The sequence below is a fragment of the Impatiens glandulifera genome, chromosome 4, assembly GCF_907164915.1.
Source record: "Impatiens glandulifera chromosome 4, dImpGla2.1, whole genome shotgun sequence".
Classification (NCBI taxonomy): Eukaryota; Viridiplantae; Streptophyta; class Magnoliopsida; order Ericales; family Balsaminaceae; genus Impatiens; species Impatiens glandulifera.
The window spans coordinates 59,497,600-59,517,964 of record NC_061865.1 but is presented as its reverse complement, the minus strand read 5'-3'; the positions used below and the strand labels follow the sequence as shown (position 1 = coordinate 59,517,964).

At 28.4% G+C, this 20,365-nt stretch overlaps 1 protein-coding gene and 13 non-coding genes across 14 annotated transcripts; 1 reads left to right on the top strand and 13 right to left on the bottom strand.

Annotated features, from left to right (window-relative positions):
* The first annotated feature begins 2,547 nt into the window (after positions 1-2,547).
* LOC124935714 (thioredoxin-like 1-2, chloroplastic) lies at positions 2,548-4,266 on the top strand. The gene is given in 5 exon segments (XM_047476133.1): positions 2,548-3,002; positions 3,085-3,267; positions 3,342-3,369; positions 3,372-3,505; positions 3,826-4,266. Coding segments are annotated over 5 exon segments (765 nt in total). The 5' UTR covers positions 2,548-2,816; the 3' UTR covers positions 4,060-4,266.
* A 1,402-nt stretch (positions 4,267-5,668) lies between these two features.
* On the bottom strand, positions 5,669-5,759 carry LOC124937155. The gene has a single exon (XR_007099266.1). It is a non-coding gene; the product is annotated as a small nucleolar RNA R44/J54/Z268 family (small nucleolar RNA).
* A 557-nt stretch (positions 5,760-6,316) lies between these two features.
* On the bottom strand, positions 6,317-6,407 carry LOC124937157. Its single transcript, XR_007099268.1, has one exon. It is a non-coding gene; the product is annotated as a small nucleolar RNA R44/J54/Z268 family (small nucleolar RNA).
* Positions 6,408-6,457: 50 nt separating this feature from the next.
* On the bottom strand, positions 6,458-6,548 carry LOC124937156. Its single transcript, XR_007099267.1, has one exon. It is a non-coding gene; the product is annotated as a small nucleolar RNA R44/J54/Z268 family (small nucleolar RNA).
* Positions 6,549-6,620: 72 nt separating this feature from the next.
* Positions 6,621-6,711, bottom strand: LOC124937162. Its single transcript, XR_007099272.1, has one exon. It is a non-coding gene; the product is annotated as a small nucleolar RNA R44/J54/Z268 family (small nucleolar RNA).
* Positions 6,712-7,772: 1,061 nt separating this feature from the next.
* LOC124937150 lies at positions 7,773-7,859 on the bottom strand. Its single transcript, XR_007099261.1, has one exon. It is a non-coding gene; the product is annotated as a small nucleolar RNA R44/J54/Z268 family (small nucleolar RNA).
* A 412-nt stretch (positions 7,860-8,271) lies between these two features.
* On the bottom strand, positions 8,272-8,361 carry LOC124937160. Its single transcript, XR_007099270.1, has one exon. It is a non-coding gene; the product is annotated as a small nucleolar RNA R44/J54/Z268 family (small nucleolar RNA).
* Positions 8,362-8,565: 204 nt separating this feature from the next.
* On the bottom strand, positions 8,566-8,655 carry LOC124937153. Its single transcript, XR_007099264.1, has one exon. It is a non-coding gene; the product is annotated as a small nucleolar RNA R44/J54/Z268 family (small nucleolar RNA).
* Positions 8,656-9,636: 981 nt separating this feature from the next.
* Positions 9,637-9,724, bottom strand: LOC124937151. The gene has a single exon (XR_007099262.1). It is a non-coding gene; the product is annotated as a small nucleolar RNA R44/J54/Z268 family (small nucleolar RNA).
* Positions 9,725-9,791: 67 nt separating this feature from the next.
* Positions 9,792-9,882, bottom strand: LOC124937149. Its single transcript, XR_007099260.1, has one exon. It is a non-coding gene; the product is annotated as a small nucleolar RNA R44/J54/Z268 family (small nucleolar RNA).
* A 70-nt stretch (positions 9,883-9,952) lies between these two features.
* LOC124937154 lies at positions 9,953-10,040 on the bottom strand. The gene has a single exon (XR_007099265.1). It is a non-coding gene; the product is annotated as a small nucleolar RNA R44/J54/Z268 family (small nucleolar RNA).
* A 382-nt stretch (positions 10,041-10,422) lies between these two features.
* Positions 10,423-10,513, bottom strand: LOC124937161. Its single transcript, XR_007099271.1, has one exon. It is a non-coding gene; the product is annotated as a small nucleolar RNA R44/J54/Z268 family (small nucleolar RNA).
* Positions 10,514-10,562: 49 nt separating this feature from the next.
* On the bottom strand, positions 10,563-10,652 carry LOC124937158. Its single transcript, XR_007099269.1, has one exon. It is a non-coding gene; the product is annotated as a small nucleolar RNA R44/J54/Z268 family (small nucleolar RNA).
* A 70-nt stretch (positions 10,653-10,722) lies between these two features.
* Positions 10,723-10,813, bottom strand: LOC124937152. Its single transcript, XR_007099263.1, has one exon. It is a non-coding gene; the product is annotated as a small nucleolar RNA R44/J54/Z268 family (small nucleolar RNA).
* Between the last annotated feature and the right edge of the window lie 9,552 nt (positions 10,814-20,365).

Below are 20,365 nucleotides of genomic sequence, written 5' to 3'. Positions count from 1 at the left end.
TGGGTTCTTAGGATTTATTTCATCTAATTTTTATATAATTTTCTCTATATTATATATCTTCATTATTTTAATAATTAAATAATTTATTTTATTAACTAAAATACTTTTAATTTTATTTTATTAAATTTAAATTTTAAATATTAAAATACATTGTAATAATTAAACAAATTAAATAATTTGAAATAATTATTTTTTTTTCAAATAAAATGTATTATTTAATTATAAATAACACTAAGACAACTCAACTGACAAGAGTATTTATATTATTCTCAAAATTTCAACCATTAATACTTATTGACATCATTGCATTTATCAAATTAGCTAACATTAATATATGGTGAAACTGTGATAATAAAAATATGCTAAAAAATAATGATTTGTTTCTTTAACAATTACTTTTTACCTTTTTCAAATTTGTTAAAAAAATATGGTCCGGTTATTAAGGCTGGATTAGATATTGGACCCACAAAAATGTCTTATTATTATTAGGCCCAAAGAAAAATATTTTCATTTATTGAGATAATAGCTAATTTTGAAAAAATAAATCATTTAGAATTCTTAATCTATTGAATATTTGATAATGAATTAAACAAACAAGGCCTAAAGAGGACTAGAAGTACAAAACCATGGGCTCTCTTTCTCACGTCCACAGGTTTATGATCCATAAATTTCATACCCATATCCTATATAAAATATTAAAGTATGGGATGAATTTGTAGTTTTATTTCATTTTGTTTTGTTTGTTTATTATTATTATTTTATTTATATAAGAAATTAATTAGTAAATAATATAAGAATAATATTTTATAAAATTAAAAAAATAATTATTTATTATTTATATATCAAATTATTTAAACAATTTAAACAAATACTTTTTTTTAATTGAAGATTCAACCATCGTCATCGTGCAATCTGTTGAAGGTTTTTTCAAAGACAAACTCGTTTAAGTTATTGAATGATGAGTGTTGAAATAGAGTAAGTTGAACGAACTACTGAAACGACATTAGAAAAATCTCTACAAAAATTTTTGAACGGTAGTTAAAATTATCTTTAGTTAGAGTCGATAAACAACGTTTAAAAAGATAGTGCAAAGTAAAAATTGAACCATCTACATATACAATCGAAATATTGAAAAATTCATACAAATCATTGGATAAGAGGTCATTTATATGAAATATCAAATATAGTAATTCTTTATTGAAAAATAATTTTAGACCTGATTATTTTTTTCTTTTAACTGCTAAAAAAGACGAATACGGATTCGAGGAACGATTATCAACACAATCGATGATCGATGAGTATGATTAACAAACGACCAACCAATGATTGCAAATATTATTTGAATTATAAAAAACTGAGACGAACTAATCGATTTAGTTAAATAGGATGCCGTGTATAACAAAAAGTAACATCAATTCAAATCTGAGTGAGTGATGAAAAATAAAACGAGGCACTCTAACCTCAACTAAAAATGAGAATATTTTGTTTTTTATCTTTAATTGATTCAAATTGAACCGAATGTATATATAAAATGAAATATAAGGTTATATTAGTTACGTGTTTTATCGAACATTTATTTTGGATAGTATAATTAGAGAGAAATTGTCAAACTTTTAATGATGGTAATCATTTGATGTTTATTCATAGTAATGTTAATATTATGTTTTCTGATATTCATTTAAAATCCGGGTTACGTATGTCAGAGAATTATTTAGATCTATGAGCTTGATGTTATGTTTTTATATTATAATTTATAAAATTAAATTTATATATATCTTTTAAGTCTAATTTAATATAAAAAAATTATAATTAAACATAATTTTATTCACTATTTCAATCACATCACTTATTAATAATTTAAATCTTAAAAAAATTATCATTATATATTAATATTTTTTTATCTCACCTACTCTAAATTATTAACCCAACTAATAGTCAATGGATTGTTAAAAAAATAAAATAAAAACCAAACTAGTTGTTTAAATAAAATAAAACGTGAAACATGTATTTATAATTGAAATATTCTAGATTAAAAATATTAAAATACAACCGACTACTTCTTCTCAAGAATAAATTATAATTTAACTAAATAAAAGAAAATTGTATTAAATAAACATTTTTCTAAAAAAAAATCGAATATTTAATATTAGAAATTAATTAATAAAAAATATCAAATTTTCAATAAAACAAAAAAAAGTAAAAATAATTCCCATATAAAGGTAAAATACACGTCACCAACCCTATCTATCCTCAATATTCAAAAAATAACCTGTTTGGTTTATGAATTATTTTCAGATAAAATCATTATTAATATTTGTTTTATCTTCTTAATAAAATATTATCTTTCTTATAAAAACTCAAATTAATTAAAATAAAATAATAGTCAAAACCTTAATACTAATTCAATGATAATCTTGAATTTGATTTCAAACAAGGAATAAGATTATCCGAATATTTTATATATTTTAAATTGATTCTGGATAACTATTTATCCACAATATCTGGTCCCACTCTTCCCTTTTCCTTTTTCCTTTTTCCCTTTTATTTTTATTCGTTTTCTTCTTCTTCTTCCTTCGTCGGTCGTCGTCTTCATTGAAGCTTCAAAGAAACCCTTCAAATCTTCTCTCTCTATCTCTCTATTTCTCAATACCCATCTCTCAAAATCCTAATTTATCCATACAATATCCTAATCAGAGTTCAATTTTAGGTTTTTATTTGAAAACATCAATCTAGGTTTTCGTTTTCTGAATTTCTGGATCTATTTGAAAGGAAATTTATCGTTTGATGCAAGAAGAATCTCAATTTGGGTGAAATCAATGGCTGTTTCGTTCAAACAAGGTCTTTTAGTTTCTGGGTATCATGAGGGTATCGTTAGAGAAAACGATTACAGAGGTGTTCATAGATTCTATCCTTCTAATGGTTCTGTTCACTCAAGTAATGATTTTCTTGGAAAACCCATATCAATTTCAGATCAAAAGGGTTCGAGAAACTTCTCTGTTCAGGTTCTTGACCTAATTGATGAATAAATATCTATATGTTTTCTGTCATGATTGGAAATTATTGATCTGTTGTTTGTTTTAACAGGCGCAATCTTCAATTGGTATAAGCAAATTTATGAGATGGTGGGAGAAAACTTGTACACCTAATATGATTGAGATTCATTCAGCTCAAGAACTTGTTGATTCTTTGTTGAATGCTGGTGATAGATTGGTTATAGTTGATTTCTATTCCCCTGGTTGCGGTGGTTGTAAGGCTTTACATCCAAAGGTATATATGATTTCTTAATCTGATTGAAAAATGTTTAATTTTTTTTCAGAATATTGACTGAATTTATTAATCAGATCTGTCAACTGGCTGAGATGAATCCTGATTCAATATCTTGAAAGTAAACTATGAAGAACTGAAGAAAATGTGTTATAGTCTCCATATACATGTTCTTCCCTTCTTCAGATTCTATAGAGGTTCAGAAGGGAAACTTTGTAGCTTCAGCTGTACTAATGCAACCGTAAGTAATAAGAACCATAATTCTTGTTTATGATTCTATTTGGATTCTGGGTTATGTGTTCTAATCTATAATTCATGATTCTTGATTCTGGGTTCTGGGTTTTGATCTATGATTCATGATTCTTGATTCTGGGTTCTGGGTTTTGATCTATGATTAATGATTCTGGATTCTGGGTTTGGATTCATGATCCTAATTGGATTCTAGGTTATTGGGTTTGATTTATGATTCTTGATTGTGGGTTCTGGGTTTTGATCTATGATTCATGATTCTTGATTTTGGGTTATGGGTTTTGATTCATGATTCATGATTTCTTGATTCAGATTAAGAAATTCAAGGATGCATTGGCGAAACATGGGGTAGAAAGATGTAGTATTGGACCTACAAAGGGTTTAGATGAATCTGATCTTCTAAAACTGGCGGCGGCCGGTGAGATTTCAATGAAGAACAACAAGGTTTCAATTGGATCAGATAATAAAAATGCAAGTTTTGGGGGAGATTTGGTAATTAATGGCGGATATGTCGGCAGCAAACATGAAGAATTGAAGTTGTGTTGATTTATTTGAAGAGGCTTATCTTGATCTTCATTGTAATAGGATTAAATTAATATCAATTATTGTTATTATTGATATGATTCTTGAAGGTTTGTTTTCTTTTGATAGAGTTTATTTAATAATGAAAATGTGAATAGTTAGGGTTTATTTTGTGAAGAAGAAGAAGATTTAATGTTTCTGGTTTTTTATGGATTAACCCAGATTTTTAGAGTTGGGTTTTTTATGTTTACTTTGATCATGTTATTAATGGGCAGTAATTCAAACTTTATCTGATATGTTTAGTAATTCAGATACATACTTGTTTATTTGTGATTGACAAAATGAATGGATGAATAAGAAATAATAACACAGATCTCAATAAATTATCAGGTCTTTTTTAGATAAGTTATGTTAAGTCAATCCTATGTTTCAAATGAAAACAATTTGATTATGAATAAAAAAAAAACTCTAATTTAACACATTGTATTAAAATTATGCATAAAATCTGAATATATTATAATAAATAAAGAATACAATTTTAAATTTGAAGAGTAATAAATATCTTATAATAGTGACAACTCAAACCACTAGTGGATAATAATCAACCAAGTGTGAGAACCTAACCAACAGCTTCAATCTCATCATCTTCATGTAAATTTATAAATAATTTTATTAGTTTTGTTTTATTTATTTTAAAAGTTAATAGCCTCGAACATTTGGTTTATAGATATAAAGTATACAATTCTCAACACTTTAGCATTGTCACAAATAAGTATAAGTTGTAATTTATAATTTATTGTAACAAATTGTTTGGTAACATAAAATTGTTGTTTGAAAAATTATATGATCAAAGGAGAGAAAAATATGTGTATATATTAAAAATTTATAATAAAATTCACTAGTTACTTATTATTATAATGATTATCCAATTATAGTAATATTTTAATTTAATATATATAATCTTGATCTAAATAATTTTTAATTATATATTTTATAACCCTGATAAAATATGTATATCAACAACTTAATAAATAATACAAGAGGACAGTACTATTATTGTTTAAAAAATGAATAGCATTAATTATCTGCTTCACAAAACATGCAAAAACTGAAATGGTCCCCATCTTTAAAAAAAAACAAATATTAATAAATTCAATAAATATAGATATTTTTTCCAATTTACACTTTCAAAACAAAATTTTGAAGAAAAAGTGAAATTATTCATTATTATATATTTTTTTTTTTTTCAAAAGGATGCTTACTCATAAATGAGGACTCCACCATTATTGTAAGGGAGATAATAAAATTAATAATAATTTATCAAAATATAACAATAGTACTCTAAATTTCTAAACAGCATTTTGATATCCCCTCACACTTTGTGAAATTTCGTGTAAAATTAATCCTTATAACACAACTATAATCACAAAGACATAGACTAAGAAAAGATTCAACATTTCATAATAAGAACTTCAAAATAAAAATTCAATAAAATAAACATCAATTTCAACAATTTCATATTATTTAAGGATCATGATACAATATTATATCATAAACTCTTAAAGGAGTTCTGATGTCCATGTCTTTTCATCATCACTTGAACTAATGTCCCAAAACAACTAGAAATTTTGCTTATGCATCAGAGAGATTCCCATTAATTGACAAATCATCATATCTCAGAATAGAGTTCTAATGTCCCTGCCTGTTTCATAATCACTTGCACAAACTCCATTTAATTAAACAAATAGCAGATACATATCAAATCCTTAAAGAACAAACAGAATTGGGTTAAATCACATGCATCAGAGATTCTGATTTTCTATTGCACAAGTCATTTCCTCCATCAGAAGTACTCATACTATTTGCTAAAGATATCCTCACTTGCAAAAACAACACATTGTAAAATGGAGTCAACAAAAAATCAAACCAAAAACAAACATTCATTGGAGAAAGTTTTAACCAGAGCTTTGTAAGTCATTTCATTGCAGAGATAAGAATACAATTAAAAATATTCAAACCATCATTAGAGAGAATGATTTATATTAATTGGATTGAGAAAATGTCAAATCATTCACAAAAATAATTGATTTCAAAGTTTAGCAGTGCTTATACACGGAGCCTCAGAGGGTAGCCATTTCAAATTAAATCTGATAATACATTCAATGCATCATTAGACATTTCAAATTATGATCCACATAACAAATTCTTACTGAAGATTGATTAAAATTGAATATAAACATACATTCAAATGTTATTATGATTACCTAGGAAAACATAATTTAGTGCATCAGATAATTTCCCATTTTTATGACAAATCATCATCCCTCCAATGGAGTTCTGATGTCCCTGTCTGGTTTATCATCACTTACACTAATATCGCAAAAAAACAAAAAAATACTGCAAAATAAAAAGATAGATGTTTTATGCATCAAAGAGATTTCCATTGTTTGACAAATCATCATACCTCCTAATGAGTTCTGATGTCCCTGTCTGTTTTCTTCATCACTTGCATAAATATTTAAAAACCCATAAAAACATGAGATTAAACTACAAAACATAAGATCTAACATAAGAAACAAGGGTTTTGTAAATCAGAGAAATTCCCATTAATTGACAAATTATCATACCTCCATAAGGAGTTCTAATTTCCATGTCTATTTCATCATCACTCGCACATTCAATTCAATATAAACAAACAGAATCTAGAAATCAAATGCATCAGGAGATTCTTATTTTCTTCCATAAGTCATTTCTTCCATTGGAGTGCTCATACTATTTGCTAAAGATATCATCACATGCAAAGATACAACATTATACAATTCAGAAAACAGGAATAACAAACCCAGAAAAGAAACATTAATTAGTGAGAACATAATCCTCAGTTTTTGAATTAATACCATCATAGGGGATTGAAATCATAAATACATCATCTCATAAATACAATGGAAACATAATTTGTATTATATATCCTAATAATACATCAAGATGACAGCACTCCTATTATTTGAAAATGAATATCATTGATTATCTACCATCACAAAACAAGCATATGGCTAGGATGATCAATTATTTAACATATATACACTTTCACCAAATGAAATATTTTAAAAAGGATGAAATGATATTTATTATTTTTTCTAACAAATTGGTCACATAAATGAGGAATCAACCATTATACTAGGACAAAAAGATAATAAAAATGATTCTCAAAATATAAAACAAAAAATTAAACTTAGAATACAAATCTGAATACCATAACCTATTTATATATTAATTAAATATATCACAAGGTATTATATTTATATATTCAACACAGAAATTATAGTTAGCATTGCTCTTCTTTGTGAAATTTGGATGAGGTTAATGAGTAAATTTAGTTATAGATTCATTAAATAAAATATTGACTCAACTTTTGAAAGACCCAATTATTGCTCTTTATCATACAAATAACATCACAAAGACAGAACAGGCAAACAAAACTAAAAGATGAATCATCACTAAGAGTAAGAAATAACTTTTAAATAGATAAATATCAATATCAGCAACATCATATTGTTAAAAGAACATGATACAATATAATAAAATATGAAGACAAGAGGATATAAGAAAATTACAGTTGGGTCAACTTGTTTAAATACAGTCATATTTGTTGAAGAACCTGTTTAGTTAAGAGTTTCATTGTGAAAGTATTAGAGTTTTATTTTGATATCAAAAACCTATTTTCAAAATAATATTACTATGCATCAAAGAGATTCCCATTGACAAATCATCATTTCTCCGAATGGAGTTCTGATGTCCCTGTCAGTTTCTTCATCACTTGCATTGATATACCAAAAAACTAAAACCACTCAATATTAACAAATAGATTACCATTGTTTGACAAATCATCATTCCTCCAATTGGAGTTCTGATGTACCTATCTGTTTTTTCATCACTTGCTCAAAAAAGATTGAATACAAAAAAATATAATTTATATACAAATAATAAAAATCAGAAGGAACCTTAATTTTATCTTCCATCCTAAAATCTTTTATTTGATTGCAAAGTTTATATAGTGCCTCAGAGGTAGTGACAATTTCTAAATATATCATCATATGTATATCTGTAATACATTTTAATGCATCATTGGCAATTTAAAATTGTTCTCTAAATAACATATTTTATAGAAGTTGATTGAAGTTAGATAAAACATATATTGAAAAGATGTTATCAAGATTAATCAGATAAATATATTTTAGTACATCAGACAATTTCCCATTTTATGACAAATCATCATCCCTCCTATGGAGTTCTGATGTCCCTGTCTGTTATATCATCACTTGCACTAATATCCCCAAAAAAACAAAAAAAAAAAACTAAAAGAAATAAAAAGCCAGATGCTTAATATCAAAGAGATTCACATTGTTTGACAAATCATCATACCTCATAATGGAGATCTAATGTCCCCTGTTACTTAATCACTTGCAGAAAAATTATAAAAAAATGAGATTTGACTAAAACATAAAATTAACATAAGAAAACAAGGGTTTGTGTACATCAGAGAGATTCCCATTAATTGACAAATCATCATACATCCATAAGGAGTTCTGATGTCCTGTCTGTTTCATCATCACTTGCACATTTCAATTCATATAAAACAAATATTATCAACAAATCAAATGCATCAGAGATTCTGATTTTCTTGCATTGGAGTACTCATACTACTTGCTAAAGATATCATCACTTGCAAAGATACAATATTATATAATTAAGTAAAACAGAAGAACAAAACAAGAAGAAACATTAATTAGTGGAGAACCTAACCCTCAGTTTTTGAATTCTTTCATTGCAGCACCTTAGACTACAGCAAAGTATATTTAATACCAGCATAGGGAGAGGAGATTGCAGTTGAAAATTATCTCAAATTAGATTGAATCCTAATATATCTCATCGAATTATCTACATTCCATAAAGTATATCTGAATAGGATGATCCATATTTAATACATATAATTAATTCAAAAAATATACTAACATATTTAGCGAATTCTAAAATTAACCACTTTCACCCATTAAAATTTTGGAAGAAGAATTATCACTAAAGGATGAAATATAATTTTTTTTTCAAATTGATCCTAACACATAAATGAGGATTCAACCATCATACTAAATAAAATAATTCTCAAAATATAAGAACAAAAACCTATCTTTTGATAATTATATTTAAATACATCTTCTAAAACTTTTACCAGGTTAATTAGTAAATTTAGTTATTGATGCATTACTTAAAATATTGACACATTTTTGAAATACACAATCCAAATTATTGCTAGTATCAACAATTATCATCATAGGACAAGAGACTATGAACAATTATGTGAATATCACATTCAGTTCATCATATTGTTTAAAAAACATAATACAATGTTATATCCTATGAAGAGGATGTATGAAAATAACAGGTATGGTTTAGTCCAGAATAAGCAAAATAACATGAACCTAATGAGAAACTGTTACATGAAGGTTTCAGAGTTTAGTCTTCATATAACAATGCCTGTTGAAAAATTTGTACAGGTTCCGAGTTTTATTGAAATCGAAAACATATTATCAAAAATATAAATTTTATGCATCAAAGAGATTCCCATTGACAAATCATCATTCCTCCGAATGGCAGTTCTGATGTCCCTGTCAGTTTCTTCATCACTTGCATTAATATACCAAAATAGCTAAGGATTTTAAAATTAAAAACACACAATAGTAACAAATATATAAATATTTCATGCATCAAAGAGATTCCCATTGTTTGACAAATCATCATTCCTCCGAATGGAGTTCTGATGTCCCTGTCTGTTTTTTCATCACTTGCATAAATGTACCAAATAAACTAAGGATTTTAATACTAAAACACAAACAATATTAACAAAAAAAAATAGATGTTTAATGCATCAAAGAGATTCCCATTGACAAATCATCATTCCTCCGATTGGAGTTCTGATGTCCCTGTCTGTTTCTTTCATCACTTGCAAAATACAAAATACTAAAAAATAACCAGAAATGTAATAAAAAGTCATTTTCCGCCATCAAGAGTACATATACATTAGCTAAAGATGTCACTTGCAAAATCAATACATTCATTAGAGAGGAAAAGTTACAACCCTTGATTCTAACTTACAGTCTATAATCAATCAATCCTTGACCAAATCATCAAACAAAACACAAAAAATATTGAGCCTCAGAGGTAGTGACAATTTCTAAAATATATCATCATATGTATATCTGATAATACATTTCAATGCATCATTGGCAATTTAAAATTCTTCACATAACAAATTCTTACAGAAGATTGATTGAAATTAAATAAATCATATATTGAAAAGATGTGATCAAGATTAATCAAATAAATAAGTTTAGTACATCAGACAATTTCCCATTTTTATGACAAATCATCATCCCTCCTATGGAGTTCTGATGTCCCTGTCTGTGTTATCATCACTTGCACTAATATCCCAAAAAGCAAAAACAAAACTACTATAAATAAAAGGGTATTTTTAAGCATCATAGAGATTCCCATTGTTTGACAAATCATCATAACTCTTAATGAAGTTCTGATGTCCCTGTCTGTTCTTCATCACTTGCAGAAAACTTTTTAAAACCATAAAAAATGATATTTGGCTAAAAACATAGATTTATCCTAAGAAAGCAAGGGTTTTGTACATCAGAGAGATTCCCATTAATTGACAAATCATCATACCTCCATAAGGAGTTCTGATTGTCCTGTCTGTTTCATCATCACTTGCACAATTCAATTCTATATAAACAAACTTAATCAACAAATCAATGCATCAGAGATTCTGATTTTCTTGCACAAGTCATTTTCCTCAATTAGAGTACTCATACTATTTGCTAAAGATATCATCACTTGCAAAAAATACAACATTTTCAGTAAAACAGAAGAACAAATCAAGAACAAACATTAATTAGTGAGAACCTGACCCTCAGTTTTGAATGCTTTTCATTGCAGCACTAAGGCCACAGTCAAGTATATTTAATGCATCATAGGGAAGTAGTTTGCAATCTTAAAGATTCAGAAAGAAAAAATAAAGGTTGTACCTTGGAACCCTAATTTGGTTGTTGATAGCAGCTTCGAGGAAGTAGAAACTAGGGTTTATGTTTTCTTGTATAGATTAGCAATGTATATATAGCAGCAGCCGATCTGTGTTGATTGCGATTTCTAGACCATTAGGGCATTCTCAAAGCGGGCTTTCTTTAGCTCCATCTTACTTGGGCCCAAAATAAATCAATTCGGGTCTAGGATGAATTTCAACATAATTCATTTTTTTAAAGATGAAAAAAAACATTATAAAAAACTTAAGTATATTATATTTATATATTCAAAAATAAGTTATTACTTATTCAAATAATTTGGCCATTGAATTTACTCTTTAAATTTTATAAGTTTATAAAAATTTCAATTTTGTAGAATTAAATTAAATTTATATTTATATATATAAAAAAAAATTACTTATTAAAATAAATGTGTAACTATTAAATTATTTTAAATGTATTCTTAAATTAACTAGCATGTACTCGTACTTTGCACTAGTAATAATATACCGTGAAAGAAATATTACGATAAAAATATTATAATATGTTAAATTTTACTTTTAACCGTTGACTCCACAATTTCGACTCAAGTATCCATTTGTTTTCACAATATATCCAAATTAACCACAGCTCTCGACCCGACAATCCGGACACTTTAAAAATTAAGTATCGTTATATATATTGTATATAATATATTATATATAATATATTATATATATAAACAATGATTCGATTTCTAAGTTAATAGGGAAGATTATGGTTGTGGATAATGATGGTAACGAAGGTGGAAAATGCCTTTATCCGTCATTTCCGTCTCTTTCTATTTCAGATATTTTTTTTTTTGCTATTATTTATGTTCCTTTTAATTTTGGAGAATCTTTGTAGGCATTATTATATTCTAAAAAATATATTTGTAACATTATATAAACTATTTTTATAATATATACATATATTATAAATATATTGAAAATTTATATTATTATAGATAAATAAACTTATTCTTTTATAAAATATAATATTTATGATGTTATATATTTAATTATATTTATTAGTGTTTTGGGTTGATAGTGGTGAAAACACAATATCATTCCTGCCCCATCCCTAATCAACATTGTTCTGAGTTGTTATGACCAAGAAAAAAAATTGCCTTAAACAAGATAATTTGAATAAAAAACCGGTAAACGAATTATAATAGTAATCTTAAGATATGGTTCGATTTAGTTTATTTAAATAATTCAAACTAATAATACATTATTTCTCATCAATTACATCATTCAATTTAATTAAAACAATCATCAATTATTCAAAATCTTTGACCGATCATTATTTTTTTGTTTCCTTCTTTTAAAAAAACTAAATCCAAATTCCAACCAAGATTTAATTGTTTGTGATAACTCCCAATATTAAAAAGGAAATAAGATTATATAATAAATAATAATATTATTATTATTTTCAAGTTAAATGACAAACATTAAAACTAAATTGAGTGAAATTGGCATCACACATTCACACACGTTCTTTCTCCTCCCCTCGTTACAAGAAGTTAGCAAATTCAAAAACCTCAATTCTCCCATCATCATTCCCATCAAAACTACTAATCATATTCAAACATTCCTCATCAGAAAAACCCTTAAATCCAATCTCCATATCACATTCCTCAAACTCCTTCTCATCAATGAACCCATCACCATCTTCATCAAACACCTCAAACGCCTCCCCTCACTTCTTCATCTCTTTCACCTCCTCATCTTCAAACAACCCCGCAGTTTCCTCATCACATGGAAACCCAAATTCCGCCATTACAGATTCACTTCTCCTCTAGACAAAACAGGGGAATGAAAAACCCATCTCTGTTTTCTTCTCGGCGATGAGTTTCTGTCAAAGTGATAATGGTGGTCTTGAAAATAGTTGAAACTTGAAAAGGTGAAGTCTTGATTGGATGTAGGATAGAAAATAGGTAAGTGATCTTGGAATGTGATTATCCATATGATAATTGCAAGGAAGGCGACTAAGCTTATGACTTGTAAGGAATTGGTTGGATTTATTCTCTAGCAAAATCATTTCTGCATTGTTAATGAATTGGAAGAATTCTCCATTGTTAATTACTCAGACTGTGATGAATGGATCATATGAATTTGATTTATATATATTGGCGAAAGATTGAGGGAAATTTGTGGGGAAATCTCTCAAGACATGAGCTTTAGACCGAGAGATGAAGTAAACGCAAAGGGCTTAAGGACTTCGAAGTCTCCTCTAAAAAAAAGGTATGTTTACAGGGAAATTAACGGCTGCTTATTTTAAGAGAAAACATTTAAATTTGGTTCCTTAGTTATTAAAAACTATGACAATTTTATGTCTTGTTTCTTAGTGTTATTTAAAAAATATGATGGGCGGTAATTTTGAATGAGATTTTTTTTTTTAAATAAAAGATATTTTAGTATTTTATTTAATAATATGACTAATACGATGAATTATAGTGAAAATGTTAATTAGGTTGAGATTATTTAAATAATTTAAATTAATCATATCTGATGCCTAATAGTTTGTTTAAACTGGTTTTTGGTGATTTTTTATAAATTTTAAGAAAATATTAATAGATAAAAATGAGTTATTTGAGATTTTTTTATTAGAATCAAGTATTAAAATTTTTCTCTTTTATTCAAATATAATAAAATTATAAGTAAGATGATAATAAAATTATAAGTAAATTATAAGAAAGAGTATCACTAGATTTGAAATTCCTGTGGAATGTGGTTTTTTTTTTTTTTTGTGTATTAAAAAAAGCCTTAGTTTATTATACATGCATAAATTTTCAAGTTCAATAAAACTAGCTTGTTTATCGACGATAATAATAACAAATTTGGTTGTAATAGTTGTTCTTAAAAGACATTGTAGTGTAACTAATCGATATATTTTTTTAAAAAAATTATACATTGACTATTAAACAAAATTAAAACTTAATGATGTTAAATTAATAAAACCCTTATGGGAGACAAGGACAATAATACTATTAAATAAACTTATACCAATCTATACATTTTGAGAAGACAAAATGGGTTTAATCATGTTAGTTGATGCATATTTTATATAGTTGTTATAAAGACTATAATGTTGGTTAGGTTTAATAAGTGGTTTCTAAATTGGACTTTTTTTTTTTCTACCCTTTTACTTTTAAATGGTTTGAGTTTAAAAACAAGAACACATGGAAACTGTAAGCATTAGTTTTATAATCTCAAACTAAAAAAACTGCATTTTTTTGCTTTGAGATGCATTTTTGTAACAGGGATAAAAAATTGAATTATGTGTAAGCATATTTAAATTGTTCTTCCTACTCATTTTAACAAGTCTTTTTTTTCATTGACTTGGAACATTTCAAGTTGCTATGAAAGTGCAGTGAAAATCAAATGACATTAGATATAAATTCAGGAGCAATTCATTGTTTGGTTTTGAAATCCATTGGCTAATTCTAAAAAAAAATAAAAATTGCTACAAATTTCGTAGACGGGTCAACTCGCAGAATAATAATTCGACCCAATTAAACTCACCTAACGAGTCGTGTATATGAATAATTTTAGTGGAGTGTTATTATATATATAAATTATACCAGATTTGTTTCACTCAGTAATGTTAATTTACTTATACCAATCAAATACATTTAAATTTATAATATATTTATGAAATTATACTTTTTAAACATTCTAATTACAAAATAGGTTTTTATTTTCCTTGGGTTACATAGGTTTATTTGAACCACACTCTAATTTAAGTAGTTTTTTAAATAGAAAGATTAGACAAAATTGGATCTCAAACAAAATTATTTTTATTTAAACTTAAAGATTATATTTATATTTATTAGTCCAATATATTTTTTTAACAATAAATTACATATGATATAAATGATAGTTGTTTAAAAATAACCACAAAAATAATAAAAAACATGAATGTTCATCTCGTCACCAAATACACTTAAAACACAACAACAAGATAATTGAGAGGAACAATAAAAATATATAAAAAATATTCACCAACGAACAAACATTATATATAATTTAACATTTAACGAACTCGAAGATCCTCAAAAATTTATGAGTTCATTGATCGCTTACTGTTTTTCATAAGAGATCACCCGTTTAATTAATTTTTAATATATATTTTGAAAAATGTCATTTTTTATTAAAATGAGCGTAACATGTATTCAAACGTATAAAAGATAATACAATAAATAAGAAAGTAAGGTAAAAATTTTAAATGTCACTAAGATTGAAAAAATCTCATCTCGTACAAGTCTCTTATTTTCGGATTAAAGGAAACGCGTGTAACATAATTATTTGAGACACTAGTATTTATAATTTTTTTCTTCAAAAACTCTTATATTATTTATTCAGATTGTCCAAGAGAAATATTTTTTCCATCGTCGACAATTTTGTTACTTAAACTCGTTCAATTTATTTACCTAAAATATTCCATGAAATTGAAAACTACATTTTACACGTTGAAAATGTGTCAACACAATGAAGAATAATATGATCAGTTAATTCTTAATAAGTCGATTCTAATTAGATGGATATTTTTAATTATAAATTTGGTTATACTTAGATTCAAATTCAAGGATTGAATATTAAACCCTAATTAGGACAATTTCAACTTAATGAAATTAACGATTTAAAGAAACAAACTTTTGAAGTTCTTATCACTTATCTACCCCAACCCATTCCCATTTGTGTGGATAAAGCTTCGTCAGGGCGCCAAATTCTCAAAATTTCCAACACTACTGAAATGAAGCCTAACAAAGGACGAGGAAGAGGACGAAACTCTTCATCGTCTCCGATTAGATCCCGTTCGCCGGAATCCGGACAATTTTCATCCCAATCTCGTCGTCCCTCCAGTTCCTCCGCATCTGCATCGACCGCGATATAGTAACGAATGATCTCGGTTTGCTCGACAATCATCAGACCACCCACTATCGCCATGATTACCAAAACAATAATCCAAGAAGTTTCCCTCATAGTGTGAAGCAGCAGTGCTGGGAGAAGCCGAGAAAGTTAAAGGCCGAGACCCAGATCGGTGGCGGCGGGATGTCCTCGGAAACACCATCTTCCGGAAACTTGTCGGCTGCCCAGGATGCCTTTGTCAGACTACGATCATATGTTCCTTACTCCAAGGTTATACGAAATTCCATTTGTTTGGTTGTTTTGTCAAACTTCTTGCTTCAAGTGATTCTGCTTCAAACCATATGAGTTTTTTTTGAAAAAGGGTTCAAACCATATGGGTTGTTCTTCTTGTATCATTTCATTTCATATTCTTACTGCAATCTAATCACTCTCAGGGTGGACAACGCACATTGGAGAATTGCCAGTTTTGCAGGTATTTATTCCATGTTTCCATTTATAACAGTCACATTTATTAAGTGGACACCTATTTAAATCTTGCACTATAATAAGTATCAAAGTAAGAAATGTCAATAGTATTCCATACAAAAATACAGCATTTTTTGAGTTGAGACTGGTTATTATGCATTAGATTGATGATGATGATACTAATGTGTGGTAGAATTGGCTTCCATGGGAAGAGATCAATTATGATTATTAAGTTTGTGGAGATGGCAATAGTAAATATATATAGAGAGTTATGCATTGGGGTACGAAAAGTTATATCGTAGAATCTTTAATACAGTATATGCCAACCCAAAGTTGTTATGTGCAAATATGGATGAAACTCCATATAACATGGCATTAGGGATAAAAGCTAACGTGTTTTATTATCAAATTGTTTGTAAAATAGGTAAGAGATTCCATTCCAAACTACACCTTATAAAATTTCTTTAGAAACTATCTTTCAATCAAAGCTCTTTTGAGATACCTCCCTAGCCGACTGCATTTCTCTTGTCGAGACCTCTGATAGTAACAGGACAAGTATGAACTCAGCTGTCACTGAATCAGATATCAACATTGTTCAAATGGAAAGAGTCTTACCTAAGAGACCTAATGTCTCATGCTCGATTCCCACTGAGATACCATGATTCAAGTTGGGGGTCGTATTAGTCTCCTCAGGGATAAACCCTGGTTGCAAAAAGTATAAAAAAATATATAAGCATTTCCTAATACCTTTCCATAAGACATGGCTAGCAAACCACATTATGTTCTCTCTGAAATCCAATCCTCCTTCAATACCATATTTCTCTTTTATTGACTTTATCCAACAAGGCATCCTTTCTCTTCAGCACTAAAATACTCAAAGTACAAATGTTTACAATCTCCTGTCTCTTAGATTTTCAGACACGGCCAATGCCCTCACAAATGTTGTATGGGTACCTTAGGAAAATCTGCCAGCAATGCGCAATTAGTACTCTAAACATCACAGAATGTCTTTGCCAGTCAGCAGGCCTTTAGGATAAATTGTCTAACCACACACATCTGAGTAGTAGAATGAAAACTAGAATGACTGTCACCTAAGGCCCTGTTTGGTTACATGAATTTCTTATATTTTCACCACATTACTTCACATCAACACATTTTCACTTCAATCACCATTATTTCCTAGCTAAGCACAGCCTAACTGATACTGGATTGCTCACATTGCTTTCTATATTGCAATAGAATTTTGATATACTAATAAAGATGTTTTTTCCTTTTGCAGGCAACTGTAATCGGGTCAAAAGGAAACAGAACTGAGATATCCAAGGCTGATCTTATTCAGGAAAAGTTCATATTGCAGAGTTTCAGGTCTTTATGCCCCTCCTACCTTTCATTCCTGTTTTACTACTGAACTGAAGAAAAATTGTTGTTTATTCTGAATTTTCTTTCAGGCCGAGACATGGACCTTTCTTGAATTGTCAGCATATGGAAAACGTTCGGCGCGGGCAAGACTCCGGGGGATGTAACATTCAGTGAAATCTAGCAGGCAGTTATATTTGTTACTGCAGTTATATACACCGTAATTTTTATTTCACATACTATTTACTCTTCACCTTGACATGGAATTATTAATGAAATCCCAACATTGAATGCACAGTAAGTTGTGGGAAATTTTCTCCATAATTAATTTGATTGAGGAGAATGCTGAACTAAGACAAAAAATGCTATGTGCTAATATCACAATGAAGAAAAATTGGATTACTGGGTCCTGATTTGCGTATAATGCTGGATTGACTTATAATAGTCTTTCCCCTCGTATATGTGCTTCATGTCGATGTGCATCTATTCTTTCTTTCATTCATTTGGAAGGAAGCTGGAATTTTGTGTGATTAGAAAGCAACATTCACTGTGGATGTGCACTTGGTGAATTATAAAAACCATTTTAAAATTTTGTTTCCCTTTCACACTCCAATGCTCTAAATTTCCTTGTACTGGTGGTTATTCTTTTCCTCAGTCCCTACCACCATCATCAAGGATGAAACAAGATTTAAAGGTTAGTCGCATCTTTTTCTTTCTTTACCTTTTATTGGAAAGTGCTAAATGCACTTATTTTTAAAAAAAGAGTATCATTTTCATCCTAATTAACTTTCTCTCCTCTTTCTCTAGGGTTTTCATGTCATTGCTATTTCTAGAACTGTTTGAAATGTATCTAATTTCCCACATAAGAGCTTTCAAAGTCTTAGTAAATTGTCAAAGGAACTCACACAAGTGATATTTAACCATTTCTTAATTCTTACATATGATTATTAAGGTTCTGCCACTAAGACAAACCTCAAGAGATAAGAATAGCATTTATTCCACTTAAATATGACGTGACTGACGCATAATTTATTGGAAAGAATCCTCCACTTGAACTTTGAATATGGAACCTCCACCAAGAGTGAGAAAGATATAAGTGGGACTGTGTTGACTTAGGAATCTATGATGAAAACTTGCTTTTCTGGTCATTGGCATAAGCTAATAATAGTACTTGCAATAACCACCCAAACCCACTTAACTATATAGACTTCATGCAATTCAACAGGTCCAAAAATGGTTGACTTTTGTCATGTTTCAACATTTCATTTACACTATACGAAACCAATAGTAAGATTCTTGTTCATTGTTCCACGATAAATGCAAAAGTCGCATCGAATGTGGGAAACCAAACCATTACAAAACAAGAATTCAAATAGTTAACATCTTTATGTATATACCATAGCATTTCTTAATTGGGCCCATTGAAATTAGAATATGTTTATTGACTCCGTGTTATTAGCACTCTATGGAGATATTTGTGTGAAATATAGAGAATTGAGTACTTAAGTCATCTATATGTGTATTTCTAGGTGATGAAACTCATCTAACAATGTCTACAGTTGTTAAATGTGTGAATTTCTATTGTAGAACCAGTCAAATAACTTGTATTGTAGCCATTAAGCCATATTATGTGGTTCTAAATGCAAATTTTGATGATTTCTTTTATAGACCAAATTGTCTGTTGTTTGTCATTTGCCCATGTGAGGAGAGTAGTTAATATCTCAAAAAATGTGGTCTAGAAAATTTGATGTATACAGTAGAAGACCCACATGATCCAGAAGCGTTAGGTCTGTGTCGCCCCAAAAGTTGCATCATAAAGTATAGATAGCTGTTTTTTTATTATCATGTTGTATTTCAGTCCCTACTTTCCAGCTATCCATTAAAACTGAAAAATTGGGTCTCTCTCATGACAAGACAAAATGCCACATTAGCCAGAAAGAAGAAGACAAACAGTAACCAAAAGGGAAAGAAAAGAAAAGAAACCAGGGCAAAAGCAAGAAAAGATTTCAAATGTACTTTATGAAATTTCTATACTTTTAATTTTTTATTTTTCCTTAGGTTGTGTAAAAAATTGTATGTGTGGGACCCAATAACACCTAAGTTTATTTCGTGGCTTGCATTGTTGGGGACAAATAAAATATCTTCATTTAGTGTTCTTTGTTATGGGCCTTTTATGATGCCACTTGCTTCACAGGTTTGTTCTTACTTTCTCACATTGATATTGCCAACAAACAACATGATCTTATAATTCTTGTGTCAAATGTTGCAAACTGGTCCAAATTTGGAGATTGTCAACATATTTCAAAAGTGAAAATGGAGATAACGAAGCTCTGTAACAGTTTATATTTCAAAATTCAAAAACAGTAACTGTTATCAATACCACATTAAAAGTAGGGTGATCTTTAACAAAGAAAGTTTCTCACTTTTAATAGTGTGCAGGTAAAGTCTTGCCTTTGTGCTTAAAAGAAAAAAGGAAAGAAGCTGAAAAAAGGTATGTAAAAGTTGTAGTTATCTTGCCCACCATTTTTATCTTCT